Source organism: Bos mutus, chromosome 11 (genome assembly GCF_027580195.1).
Source record: "Bos mutus isolate GX-2022 chromosome 11, NWIPB_WYAK_1.1, whole genome shotgun sequence".
In the NCBI taxonomy this organism is placed as follows: domain Eukaryota; kingdom Metazoa; phylum Chordata; class Mammalia; order Artiodactyla; family Bovidae; genus Bos; species Bos mutus.
The window spans coordinates 78654930-78669402 of NC_091627.1; the positions used below are offsets into that span (position 1 = coordinate 78654930).

The window sequence follows — 14473 nt, forward strand, 5'->3', positions numbered from 1 at the left end:
ATGTGTTTCAATGAGCTCTGAGTTCAACCACGAGAACGTAAAATTTCACTTCTCTTCTCGTTGCTGCCAATTACAAAAGGTGTTGTCTCTAAAGCCCTTAGGAGAATTTGAACTTGATTTTAAACTCTGCAAAGGGAGAACAAGTGGATCTTTTCTTTCTCCCCCTATCACAGCACTCTGCAGGGGTCCTCAGTACCCAGAGGGTACACAATTCCGTCCTTCAGAAACCTCAGACCATCATTTTGCTCTGTAATGGTTATTTGGCATTTGGAACCTTTATTTTTTTGTGACAGTTCCCACTTGTAAAAATGGTTTGACAAAGACCTACTGTATAGCACAAGAAATTATATCTATATCTTATAATAACCTATAATGGAAAAGAATCTGAAAAAGAATATATATAAAACTGAATAAATCTGCTGTACACCTGAAACTAATACAACATTGGAAATCAACTATACTTCAAATAAATAAATAATGCTTTGAGCTTTTACAATGTGTGTGTGTGTGTGTATATATATATACACACACAGTAAACCATCATATTGTACACGCTAAAAGTATACAATTTTTATTTGTCAATTATGCTTCCCTGGTGGCTCAGATGGTAAAGAATCTTCCTGCAATGCAGGAGTCCTGGGTTGGGAAGATCCCCTGAAGAAGGGAATGGCAACCCACTCCAGTATTCTTGCCTGGAGAATCCTCATGGACAGAGGCGCCTGGTGGACTACAGTCCATGGAGTTGCAAAGAGTCAGACACAACTGAGCAAATTTCACACACACACACTTCAGCAGGCTGAGGAAAAAAATCGAAAAAGAAAAAAGAAACCTCACACCTGATGGAGATGCTTCAGCTTGGTGCAAACTGCCTCATGGAAATAATACAGCATTCTCTCATAAAAACGCCTTCCAGGATCCCATAGGTTTTTATAAAATAAAATATCCCTTTCTTCTACCATTTCCTTACTTCTTTCAACCATACAGAAAGATTGATTAAGGAATTCACTCACCTGCTTATCCTACTGGTCTTCCCAACTCGATTCCTGCTCTTCAGAGTCAGGAATGATACTATCCACCACTTTGTCTTCCCAAGCCCCCACTGTCTACCAGAGCACTAGACCACAGTCGATGCTAGGGGAATACACCTTTGTTTGATTAAAAGCTTTCTTTAATTCAACAATGTGCCAGGAATTGAGTACCAAGATCAGAGCAGTGAACAACAACCTCTGCATTTATCTAACCTCTGTTCTTGTGTTCGAGATAATCAATGAGGATAGGCAAATATATACTTTATAAGACAGATAAGAGCTAAAAAGTAAAAATAAAGCAAGAAAAGAGCATATAAAGTGTCAAGGAGAAGGGTAAAAGTTTAGATGAGATTGCCAGAAAAGGCCTTACTGAGACTGTACCAATAATATTTGAGTAAAGATTTAAACTATGAGTGTATCTGAGGAAGGAATGTTCTAGAAAGATGGAATAGCAGGTGCAAAGAACACAGTAAGTGTACGGGTACAAGTGGGTGAATATGACTGGGAGAGAACCAAACAGGTGAGGAATACTTGGTGATGGGGTCATAGAGGTTGTAACCGGAGGCCTGGACATGGTGGCCTTACAGATGGTGATAAGGACTTGGGTTTTTACCCTGAGAAGTTTGTGAGCAGAGTGACATGATCTGATAGAGTTGGGGTAGGGGGCGGGAGCCAGTTAGAAGTTGAAATAATCTTGGTGTGAGACGGCTGGGACTTAGGCCAGAGCAGCGTCAGCAGAGGTATGGAAAGATGATCAGACTTGAGACTTATTTTGAAGGCAGAGAAAACAGACACTGCTGAGGGATTGCATACGGAGTGGATGAGAATGCGAGGTGTCAGGAATGGCCTGGGCAATTGGAAGGGTGGAATTGCTATTTCTTGAGATGAGGAAAATTATGAAAGGCTTAAAATGGGGAGAGGAGACATCACATATACAACTTGGGGCATAATTGAGTTTGAGATGCGCTTTACACAATCAAATGGCCATGACAAGAAGGCAGTCACCTATACGAGTTCTGAATATCAACAGCAGATATGGGATGGAATTAGGAACTTAAGAGACAACAGCATTGGGAATGTATTTAAATTCATGAAACTAGATTATTCAGTACAGCAAAACCAAAACAGAAGCTCCCAAATATCCCTATTTCCAATTAATCATATACTTCAATAAATACTTAACCTTTGACTTCAGCAGCCACAGTTCTAGACTTTCCAAAACAATTTCATTTCAAGTAATTCTATTATTAAATTTCCAAAAAGCCAATTGTTAAGTATAACTAAGTTAACATTATTTTTAGACAATGTGAGACTTCTCATATAAATACATTTTATATGTATATTTTTAGACCATGTGAGACTTCTCATATAAATACAAAGGGAAAAATATCTTTCACTGGACCATATGTTCTGATTTAAGATTCTAAAACTATGAACACATACACACAACCCATTAAATATTAATAAAACTGTTAGAACGTACAGTAGCCTGACCCCTTGCTAAGAACTTTACACAGATTCCCTTATGTCTCACAACAACCCTAAGAGGTAAGAACTATTATATTTCCATTGTACAAAGGAAGAAACAGATTTCAAGAGTGTAAGTCACGTGCCCAAAGACATACAGCTAGTGAGTGATCCAGGCATCCTGCAATTAGAGCTCATGGATTCAGGGCAAGAGGCCTACTGAGGAGCTAGGGAGCTGAGGGTCTCAAATATTCATTAAATCTGCTGCCGGTCAGACAAGCAGCCAAGGCCCGACAGCATATGAGGCCCGTGGCCCTTTAACTTCAGGGCCCACTGTCAAACAGTGTTCTGTGGGAGCACTGGGGCAAGAATTGCATTGTTAAATAACCAATTACGTACCATGGGAAGCAATGTTTCCTTAGATATTAAGTATAGGCTTTTCCCGGTGACTCCATGGTAAAGACTCCACCTGCCAATGCAGGAAGTGGATTCGATCCCTGGGTGGGGAAGATTCCCTGGAGGAGGGCATAGCAACCCACTCCAGTATTCTTGCCTGGGAAGTCCCATGGACAGAGAAGCCTGGCGGGCTGCAGTCTACGGGGTCGCAAAGAGTCAGACAAGATCAGCGACTAAACAAAAACAACAGCAATATAGGGGTCAGTAGGGAATCAGCAGGGAGATACTTGGAGCCCCAGGTGCTGGGAGAGTTCAAGGCATAGGTGCCCACAAAGTGGGTGTGGACTCTTCCCAGTCCTTCCACACTGCTTTCCAGACAATCCCACCTCACTCTGTCTAAATGATGAGAGGTCTCAGAGATCCTCTGAGAGATTGCCTTACAAAATCCCTGAAGACAGAGATGGGTCTTTAAGCTGTTTATACCCACATGTGCTCAGGCCACTACCAGAACAGATCTGAGTAATTTCCTGGGGTAATTTCACCAGAACACGGGTATGTCCTCAGGCTCTGTCCAGGGCATAGCATCTGGGCCACTAGGCCCCTCTCCTTGGCTTCTGCATTGGAAGATTCTCCCCAAGGGCTTTGGGGTCCAGGGGGTACCCCATCCCCCTGAACCCAACCTCTCCAAAAGGGGCATCAGCCTATCTCCCAGTGTCAGCAGGGTGGGATAATTTTTTTTTTTTTTTGCCACTTTATTTTTTTAATTGAAGGATAATTGCTTTACAGAATCTTGTGGTTTTCTGTCAAACATCAACAAGAATCAGCCATTGGTACACCCATGTCCCATCCCACCCATCTCTCTCCCCATCCCACCTTTCTAGATTGTCAGAGTCCCTGTTTGAGTTTCCTGAGTCATACAGCAAATTCCCATTGGCTATCTATTTTACATATGGTAAATTTCCATGCTACTCTCTCTATACATCTCACCCTCTCACTACTCCCCTCAATTTTTAAGATTCTTTTTTCATGTGGACCATTTTTAATGGCCTCTACAGAATTTGCTACAATATCGCTTCTGTTGTTTATGTTCTGGTATTCTGGCTATGAGGCATGTAAGATATAGCTCCCCAACCAGGGATCAAACCCACACCCCCTGCACTGGAAGCAGAAGTCTTAAAGACTGGACCGCCATGGACGTTCCATGGTTGGGATAGTTTTGAGAGACCCTGTCAATGGGCTACTTTGGAAAAATGAAACAGAATCATGAGTGCCCCATTCCTTGCCAAATGAGACTCCCCGAATGAAAAACATTTTGGAGGCTATGAAAAACTGGCTTCCTTAGATCCTGTATAATATTCAGACCAATAAAGACCCCTCTCTAGGGCCTAGCCATGGTAGGTTTAGGGGGACATAACAACAATAGCTACAGTTGTTAAACATTCACAGAGCCCTTGGCTGATGTGCTTTACCTGGTCCTTCCATCCCCAGGACAAGCCCGTTGCATTACAGGTGGGAACTTGTCCCACTGCCCACGTCTTACAGAGGCAGAAACAGAAACACAGTTTAAATGGCTCCCTAAAGGTCTCACAAGTGGTTGGTAATAGAGATGAGATTCAAGCCCAAGCAGCCGGGCTCCAGAGCTCTGCCCTCAGGTGCTCCACCAAACCACCTGTCAGAAAATGACTTTCTGTCATTGCCACTGTGATGAGGGCCTCTTCTGTAGCATGAAGCATGGGAGCAACACCAACCAAAGATAACTTCAGAGTCTGGGGACAGGAAGGAGAGAACTGAGCAAAGGACATAGCGAGCAGACTCCAGAGTGTGACAGGACGAGACAATTGTAACCCACATGCTGTACCCGCCCTCTCTGCCATCCTCCTGCTCCCCTAGTACCCCACCATCTGTCCTAAATGCGAGTGCTGCTCCACCAGCATCCATTCAGGAATCCTAATGCTTCTAGTTTACCCAATCCTGCTTACAAATCTTGCTTTATCCATTTATCCAGGTGGGCCAGGCAAGAATACTGGAGTGGATTGCTGTTTCCTTCTCCAGGGGATCTCCCCAACGCAGGAGTCAAACCTGGGTCTCCTTCATTGCAGGCAGATTCTTTACCAACTGAGCTACTGGGAATTATACAAGTCTATTCACGTGCAAAGAAGAGGGGGTTACAAATTGAGAGAGTAGCACTGATATATATACACTCAGTTCAGTTCAGTCGCTCAGTCGTGTCTGACTCTTTGCGACCCCATGAATTGCAGCAGGCCAGGCCTCCCTGTCCATCACCAACTCCTGGAGTTCACTCAAACTCACGTCCATCGAGTCAGTGATGCCACCCAGCCATCTCATCCTCTGTCGTCCCCTTCTCCTCCTGCCCCCGATCCCTCCCAGCATCAGCGTCTACCATATGTAAAATAGATAACTGCTGTTTGGGCACAGGGATCTCAAGCCGGCGCTGTAACAGCTTAGAGGGGTGGGGAGGAGGTTCAAGGGGGAGGGGGCATATGTGTACTTGTGGCTGATTCACGTGGTTGTATGGCAGAAGTCAATACAATATCGCAAAACAATTGTCCTCCAATTAAAAATAAATTTTAAAAAATTAGACAATTAAATTTTAAAAAACAAATCTATTCAAAAATCTCAGGACATTTCTATGCACAAGATCTTGGTATATTCATTATCTGAGCCTTCCCCTACCTGCAGTTTCTATTCTAATTCAGTGTTTCTCAAGGTATGGGCTGGTCAGAATCTCCAGAACAGCTTGTTCTAAATAAGAATTCTGTCCTAAACAACAGAATGGAAAGCTCTGAAAGTGGGGCAGGAGGACCTGGATTTTTAATGACCCCACCCAGTGACTCTTGCACACTGAAGTCTGAGGAGAGTTATCACCTCTAACAGTTTTGGGGAAGTGAGCTACAGCAATTGTGTTTCATGGGATTCTGCTCCGAGTACAGGTGAAATCTGCCCATCTCTATGCAATGAGCTTTCTCTAAAGCAACCCCTTTTGTCACCATAACAGGTATGTGTCTCATTGTCTGGGGAATAACAATCTCAGTCTGGTTTTAAACATTCTAGAATCCACCTCAATTTTCCAAACTTTATCCCACGGTTTCCAAGGGGTGGAATCATTAGCCCCCATAGTACTAATGATTTTAAGAGGCACCTGAGGTAAGCTTTTCATTTTCATTTTAGAGACAAATGTTTAGTTTAATGTCAATAAAGAAAACTGTAACTACCATATCCAAACCTGTCATTTCACAAATACTGGGGCTTAAGTGGGAAATCAAAGAGCTACTGTTTTAAAATATTAAGTAAATCCATCATAGCACTGGCAGTACTCAGATAAAAGTCTTAAATTTGGGGAGCCTCACCTTCGGTCCTCTCCTGACAGGCGACCTCAGTTTCAGCCACGCGTTTCTGACCCAGGCACGCTCCGCCTTTACTCCAGCATGTCTGCGCCCACGGAACACTGTCTTCTCCCATAAACACCTCTTTAAATGTTACCCATCGTTTCACCCCCAATTCAAGTCTCCTTCCAGGAACCTCTAGACTCTTCCAGCCATCCCAGCATACTCCCTTTTGGAACTCCTGTAACATACTTAAGGTACCACTAATTTAGAGCCTAATTGCTACTTAAGGGTCTATGAGTATTCAGTGTTATTTCCCTAGTGAAATGAAGCCTCCTGAGAGTAACCCATGGTCTCTTTCACTCCTGGATTACCCAAAGAGCTAAATGTTCCTGGCTGGATCTGAGTGCAAAACAGAACTCAGTGAATACCTGGGAATTCATCACGCAGCTGAATGAAATGTTCCACAGCGATGAGAAAGGTGGCTGTTGCATGCCCTCTGCATCTCCTTACTCCAGGCCAGATTTCTCAGCCACACCTCTTCATTACTGCCAGGTGAAGAGCGCAGAGGCTAGAGCCCAGGAAATTCTACCCAGAGGTGTGATTCTGTGGGTGTCCCCTGGCTGACAGGGATGGGAAAGGTGACCTTAGCCATCCCAGGTACAACCTGTCTGCTTCCACAGTCCAGTCACGTCTGCTGCTGCGTCCTCACCCTCAGTTGGAAGAACCAGTGCGGCCGGACCATCCTCATGAAAACAATTCCAGACAACAGAACCAGCTCCACTACTTGATTCATCCATCCTGTGACTCTGGCCTTTCTGTATCTCAAGTTTTTTAATCTACCAACACCTAATTCACACTTGTTCACTTTCATGCATTGGAGAAGGAAATGGCAACCCACGCCAGTATTCTTGCCTGGAGAATCCCAGGGACGGGGGAGCCTGGTAGGCTGCTGTCTACGGGGTCGCACAGAGTCGGACATGACTGAAGTGACTTAGCATAGCATAGCATAAGGCAAAAGAGACACTGATTCTGAAAGCACTTTAAATTATCATGTACAATAAAAACATCAGGGTCACAGCACATGAATCTGCAGGAAGACTTAGACTAGGAGACCAGAGGGCCTAGTTCTCCACTGAGCAAGCTGTGAGCAATAGGAGCTGTGGTCCCTCCTTCCAACCCTGCCCCGTCTGCTTGTCTTGTGACCTCAGGAACCCACTTAGCTGCTCTGGGACTCAGCATCCTTGGCTGTGAAAACTGCCTATCACTAGTGATCCGGTCCAGGGCCAAGTCCAATGTGAATCTGAGTACCTCAGAGAGTGACAGACGACCAAGACTAGTGTCCAGTGCACACTTCACTGGACATGCTCCAAAGTGAGGATCATGAGCCAATGTACCCAGGATTTGGGTGGGCCCCGGCAAAGCATCATCAGAGACACTCAGACACCTTTCCCTCCAGCTAGCATCTGTTTTGTGGAGAAAAGCAGACGTGCTGTTCACCCTACCCGCTCTCCGCCTCACTGTCCAACTCCATCTGAATACACGGCAAAAAGCCTCATTTCCTCACTACCATAGTCATATTTTTTTCTTCCCCTTCCTGTCCTAAAACAACAACTTGAAAACCACAGATTTTGGTGTTAAGATCTGGCTTTGAAATTAGTTATCTCTTCAGCTCCCCCTCAGAGATGCACCACTTTCATGGGTGAAAGGACTGAAGGCCAGTGGACAGGAAATGGGAAATGAGTGGGAACTCCGGTGGTGGGAGGGGGGCAGTGGCCAGGGCCATTGGTGAACTGGAATGGAATGGAATGACACTGTGTTCTTTGGGATTCCATAAAGGTTTGCCTGCTTCCCAAAGTGTAAGCCACAAATCTCCCAGGGTTGTACTTGGTGTGGTTTGTTGGAGCTTCCTTGTAAGCCCTGTAACCATGGTTTCGGGCAGACTACATCACAGCCAGGAGCATCAAGGGGAGACGAAAAGCTTTTTCCTATTTTCCCAGAAGATTCCATCTCCTTAAAAAAAGTGTGTGTATATATACATATATGTGGGTAGGTATATATATATATATGTATGTATGTATGTATGTATTTATATGTAAGGTGATATGCCAAGGTGATTCATGTGCAACCTTTGACCATAGGACATCATGAAGTTATTTGTTTTCAATAATTAAACATCTCTCCACGAGGATCAGGTATTCTCTGTGTAGACCAAAGAACCCTAAAACTATATACACCCAGAGTCACATCTGCTCTCCCTGGAAACATGTAACAAATATAAAAATAAAGAAAATCATTTCCTAATTTAACACCTTCCCTCTAAAAAAGAACTAAAACAAGGTTGCTTCTCCCTGTTTCTCTGAGTGCCAAGGTTCAATGCATTTGGTTTAGAGTGTGTGCACAAGGCCTATTACCAAGCCCCTAATATTTTGACAGTGTAATCAATTAACTTGGTCTCAAAAATAGTATCTCATGGCACAGTGTCTTGAGAATCAAAACAGGGAAACATGTAACTTTAAGTCGGATTCAAAGCACTGACTGCCAATTAATCACAAGCCGAACCGTTTGTAGAATACAGTGCTAGTTCCGGATGGATGGACAATGCATTGGGCAAACCCAGCTCGGCCCATGTTTCTGGGACCCTGGAGGGGACTAGAGAAGAAATTTTTCTCTCCGCATGTCAGAAGATAAGCTAACTGCCAGACAACAGAATAGAAATGAGCCAGCTTCATCCCGGAGGGAAAAATAAAACAGCTCCTCACTCGGCTACTCAGGACAAAGCCAGAACGTGCAAGAAGCCTTCAGTGTAGGGCTCCACGTGCCTCTCCAAGGACTGAGGAACCCACCCACACACAACCAGCCCACCACGCTCCTGGCGGAAGGAGCCGGCTTCTCCGCCAACCTTCAGCACCAGCAGTTTGGGGTTCCCAGCTTTCTAAGTCCCTGTAGCGCCCACTGTCTGGACAGGGCAGAGGACCTTACCCTCTTTCCAAGACTCATCTTCCATGCCCCAGTGGCTACTTCTCCCCAACTACTAAGTGGAATGTGCCTTCCCCAAGGTAATTGAGACACACACACACACCCCAAATGGCACTAAATCCCTGAGCCCCACGACCAAAGCCAAGGTCGTGAGTTCTGCCCCTGGAACCCCACAGCCTGGTTCCTGAACCAGGAGGCGCCCAACTCACCCAGTCCTCGAAGTGACGGCTCCCGTTCTGCAGCAGCTCCTCAAACTGGATGGTGCAGTTGGCCACGAAGTCATCGTAGCCGATGGGGGCATCGTGGAAGACAGCCAGCTCGATCTTGCGCCCGTTGCACACATCAGTGACGAACTCGTCGTGCCAGGCCGGGCTGTTGGTCTTCTGCTTGGTGGCCGTTTGGCCGATGCGCGAGTCGTCCACGTTGAGGGCGATGTAGGGGTCGAGAAGGAAAGTCTGCGGCCGGGGTCCCACCGCATGGCGCAGCGACCAGGCTGTGGGTTTCAAGCTCACGGCCTCGCAGATTTTGATCTTAAGAAGGCCATTGAACACTACCATGGTCGGGGCGGGGAGTGGGGGCCGGGGTCACTCCGTCCGCCCAGAGGGCAGGAACGAAGAACCGACGCCGCGGCGCTCCGAGCACGGGACTCTTGGGTCCCCTCTCGCCCCACCCCACACTCTCCCTACACCTTGTAGTGTTGCGCCCTGGCGCGGGCGATTCTCAGCCAGTGCATGTATTTCCTCGCCGGGTTCCTAACGGAAAACAAGGAGGGGGGAGAGCTGGGGGACGTCCGTGTTTGGAGAAGTCTCTCCCCCCGCCCCCCCCCACCAGCAGCACCTCCAGAAGAGGAGACGAGCTATCGGCTCCGCTGCAAAAGCCGCGGGGGCTGTCTCGTCGCCTCGCTGGCTCTCCGGGTCGGGGCTGCGGGGAAGTGGGCGCCGAGCCGGGCGCTTACCTACCTTTCCGAAACATAATCCCCGGGAAATTTCGACTCCAGGAGGGGGAGGGGGCGGTGAGACGGGGCGGGGACCAGAACGGGGGCGCAGATTTCCACCCGGATCCTCTTCGCACACCCAGCGCCTGCCTCTGACCGCGCGGGGCGGGGGATGGACCCAGGGATGTGCAGTCTACCCGGAGGGATGCATGTCCAGAGGAAATGGTCCTCCTCGGAGCCAAATTTAAAAAAAAAAAAAATCCACAAGCCACAGGGCGAGCCCGGCCGCCTCCTCCTGGGCGAAGCAGCGCCGCGCCGCAGTCGGCGATCGGGAGGCGCCAGGAGTCGGGAATCTCACATCCGCGCGGGCTCGAGAGTCGGGGTGGCCGCGGCTCCGGCTGGGGCGCAGGCCGGCACCGGGCGGTGCGCAGCGCGGCGGGGCCGGGACTGCGACTCGGCGCGGCCCCACCTCCCGGGCGCCGGCGCCCGCCCGCCGCGCTCCCCGCGTCCCGGCTTTCAGCTGCCGCTCGCTCGCTGCCCGCCCGCTCTCCCCCTCGGTCTCTTCTCCCTCCGTCGGTGTGCGAGCGAGTCTCCCTCCCTCTAATGCAGGAAATGCGCAAAAGACGTCAGTGTGTATGTGTGTGTGTGTGTGTGTGTGTGAGTGTGTGTGTGTGTGCACGCGCGCGCGCGCGCGCGCCCTGGTGTTTGGGGAAATAGAAAGTTTTGCCGGTTGGGGGAGCAATACGGGAAAAGTGAGCCCAGCAGAGGACTGTCGAGAACTGGCGAGCCTTTCGGGGTCGCGGCGGCCGGCGGGGGAGCGGGACTGGGACCCCGCGCGGGACCCGGGGGAGTGGCGGCCTTGGGGGCGGGGGGATGCGGGTCCGCTGGCTGTGGATACCTGGTCTGTGGTCTCCCGCAGGAGACTAGAGGGCCACGCATCTTTCCAGGCTCTGCGGCCAGCACTGTCTTTTACAGCCGGGAGCGGAGAGGTGGCAGGGGTCGCGCTGCTGCAGAGGACTCGAGACCCTCCCTCGGCCCCACCCCTACTCTGACCGTGGCTGGCCAGGGCAGCTTGCGGGAGTATTGGTCGGTCTGTCTGTCATTCTGTCCGGAGACGCTCTGCTCTGCGGTGGTGGGGGAAGGGGGGAAGGGAGGGGCGTGCAAGGCTCTGTGTGAGTTTTAAAACACTTATTCTTTCTTCCCTTTCTTTGGGGGCACTCTCCCTTTTGGGGGTCTGTCCCAAACTTCTCGGGCTGCGAGAACTTGTTGGCAAGAGAAAGCTTAGTAACACCCCGGCTCGGTTCGTGTGTTTGTTTATATTTTACAAAGTGACTTCATATTTACTCTAGACTTTGCCTGTGCCCTTTGGGGGGGGACAGGGTTCTGATCAGCGCGCTGACAGCGGCCGTCCCAGCTGCGCGAAAACGGGGCGCGTCCTCCGGCGGGGACTGGGGGTTGTGGGCTGTGTCCGTGTTAATTTCCTCCGTAACCTTTAAACTCTCGCTGGAAGCCGCGGCGGCAGCTGATCACGTGAGGCGGGCCCTGGGCTGCTGGGGAAGAATTTCCTCCGCGGGGAGCCAGGGACGGAGAAGGCGAGGGACGGCCTGGCGCCTGGGGACGCGAACCTGGGAGGGCGGGGCGGAGAGCGCGGAGGTCCGGGGCGCGGCCCTGCCTGGAACTGCAGGAGGACAGCCCTGGGAAGAGGTCGTCTCCGCAACCTGCGAGCCGGGGGGCGGGGGGTGGGGTGTTGTGCAAACGGAAAAAGAAAACCTCGGCCCTCGCCCGCGTGCCAAGTCAAGTCAGGGAGTTTGTAGGAATCGTGGTAAGCTGTGTTTATCTTTCGACTCTGGTTAGCCCAAGTTTAAAACCCACCTCTCGATCACTTTTTCTCAGTGGAAAAAAAAAAGGAAAGTTATCATTGTCTGTGGCTTAGAGGCTTAAAAAGGCTTAAAGGCGCAGAAGGAGGCAGACCCCTGGAACGACAGGGTACTAAGTGCCGCAGACAGGTTGCAAAAATGATCAGAAGAGTCCTAGGCAGATCCTCTCCGAAGGCCTCCAGCTACTGCGCTCTCTCGAGCTTACCAGTAATTTCACGCAGCCCTCCAAGTTAGACGGAGCAGCAGGGTAGAGAGAGCCAGCCTACAGTCAGAGACAGAAGAGTCCCGTTCCCATGGAAAAAGTCTGGATGTAAAAGTTTTGCCTTCCAGGGCCACTCCCACCAGCTGGAGGCATATTTTAAAATTTGTCAGTTTGACAAAGCACAGGTGGGATATCTCATCGCTGTTAACTTTATTTCTTTGATCATCAGAACTTTTTCCTCCTCGCTTCTACCACCATTCTATTCTTATTAAGCATGTTTCCCCCTTCAGGGGGCATGTGATGGGCTTGATCTTCTACAAATGCGTTTGGAAGCCAAGCAAGAGCTAGAGAGAGATTCGTAAGATGCCTGACAAAGAGGCAGAATTGAAGGGCTACCAACAAACTGGCCATCAAGATAAATAATATTTTAATATGATATTTTGAAAAAATAAAAATGAATGTAGGGTTCCAAGATGCACACAATATCCACATTTTAAAATAGTTTTAGATATTACATTAAAATAGTATTTGTATTGCTGAGTTTCTGGGCACCCCTGAAATTTCGTGCGGGAGAAAAGGGCTTCCTTTGCCTTGCCCCAGCCCCGTCTCTGTGAGGAACTGGAGAACAGCATAGATTTCATGAAGGAGGAATTCTTGAGTGTTTCATACCTTTTCTCTACTATTTTCTGAGTGAGTCCTATCTTACCAGCAAACAGACAAGTACAAGGATTGAAGACAGTGGTCAAAATCCCTCCTCTTCTATGTTTGTAACAGGAAATATATTTAGAAATAAAGACACACCAAATTTGAACTTTTGGCATCTTCTTATGTCCCCCCTCCTCCTCCCCAGGCAAGAACCCCAGTGTTATTAAATAGGCCTGTTGCTGTCCCAGGGACTAGGCATTCTTAAAACCAATAACCTACAAGTTTCTAATACCATTTCCCTGGACCGGGGTAGGGATACAGAAAGGCTGCATCTGCCTCTTAACAGACTTCTTGTTGCACCATGTGAATAAATTGTACTACAATCCTCAGATGTGACCAATCCCAGGGTGACCTTTCCTTTCAATTACAAGTCTTTCTGCCTGGGGGTGGAGGAAGGTGGGGTAACTCAAAGACTTGGCCAAACAAACTTTCTGTTTTGTGTTGGAAGAATATTTAAATAAAAAGGGAGAATATTGGTTGTCTATATAAAAACATTGCTAATTTCCTGACAATTATTATATCCTTATTTCTAAATCAATCTCTCACCATTCACCTCTCAAACTTAGCTAAATGAAAATATATATCCTCTAGGGGCACCATGGAGATGCCAGATGTGAGTCTGTTTAGGGGAAAACCTTTAAATTTACCTGCGGGTGGGCAGTTGGATCTAAAATAACCCACTGCTCCAGATTTCATATGAAAAGAAAAACAAGCCATTGCAGGGCAGAGGTTTTAGAATGTAAAATTCCAATCAATAATTACTGCCTACTTCATCCTTCTCTTGGCCCCTGTATAGTCCTGAAAGACAGGACAGCCCTGGGTATAAAGTGAAAGTGAAGTCACTCAGTCGTGTCCGACTCTTTGTGACCCGTGGACTGTAGCCCACAAAGCTCCTCTGTCCATGGGACTCTCCAGGCAAGAATACTGGAGTGGGTTGCCGTTTCCTTCTCCAGAGGATCTTCCTGACCCAGGGATCGAACCCAGGTCTCCCACATTGCAGGCAGACGCTTTAACCTCTGTGCCACCAGGGAAGCCCTTAAATACAAGAATACAGTCTCTCAGAAAACCTCCTATAGAGACACAGAACTTCAGATCCAAGTACTAACATCAAAGATTTCAAAGGGAGGAAAGGAAGCCAGGTTGAAAGAAGAAGGGGGAGGAGGCGGGAGAGGAGGGTGAAAGGGGTGGCCTTACAGATGTCTCCTGCCACCTACAGATACCCAGGCGTTATGGGACTTTTCCCTGGGCCTCCAGAGAAGGGAGGACTGGAACTCGGCCCTACCAGAAATCAGACCAGACCAGAACCAGAATTCGAGTTCTCTGCCAAGAGGAGGTGATCAGTCTCCAATCCTCAGCTCAGGCTGAGGGCCCTTCGACCAGATTCCCGCGTCCAGGACCAGGGGACTAAAAACATCCTTCACAGGCTACAGTCTATGGGATTGCCAAGAGTCAGATACAACTTAGCAACTGAGCCTACTACAAAACACCCTTTAGAATCCAACTATGGCCTGGTTGTTTTGTTATCTTTGGGAGAGGAAGAG

The 14473-nt window shown here is 48.3% G+C and overlaps 1 protein-coding gene across 2 annotated transcripts in view; it reads right to left on the reverse strand.

Annotated features, from left to right (window-relative positions):
- PRKCE (protein kinase C epsilon) overlaps positions 1-10756 on the reverse strand; it is a 547581-nt gene extending 536825 nt beyond the window's left edge. The window contains exons 1-2 of one of the 2 annotated variants that reach the window (XM_070379638.1): positions 10174-10749; positions 9424-9966 (exon numbers count right to left, since the gene is read on the reverse strand). In XM_070379638.1, the coding sequence (XP_070235739.1) occupies positions 9424-9771 (348 nt within the window). In that variant the 5' untranslated portion in view covers positions 9772-9966; positions 10174-10749. Of the gene's footprint in view, positions 1-9423; positions 9967-10173 lie in introns of both variants that reach the window. The other variant, XM_070379639.1, reaches the window with a different exon arrangement.
- Between the last annotated feature and the right edge of the window lie 3717 nt (positions 10757-14473).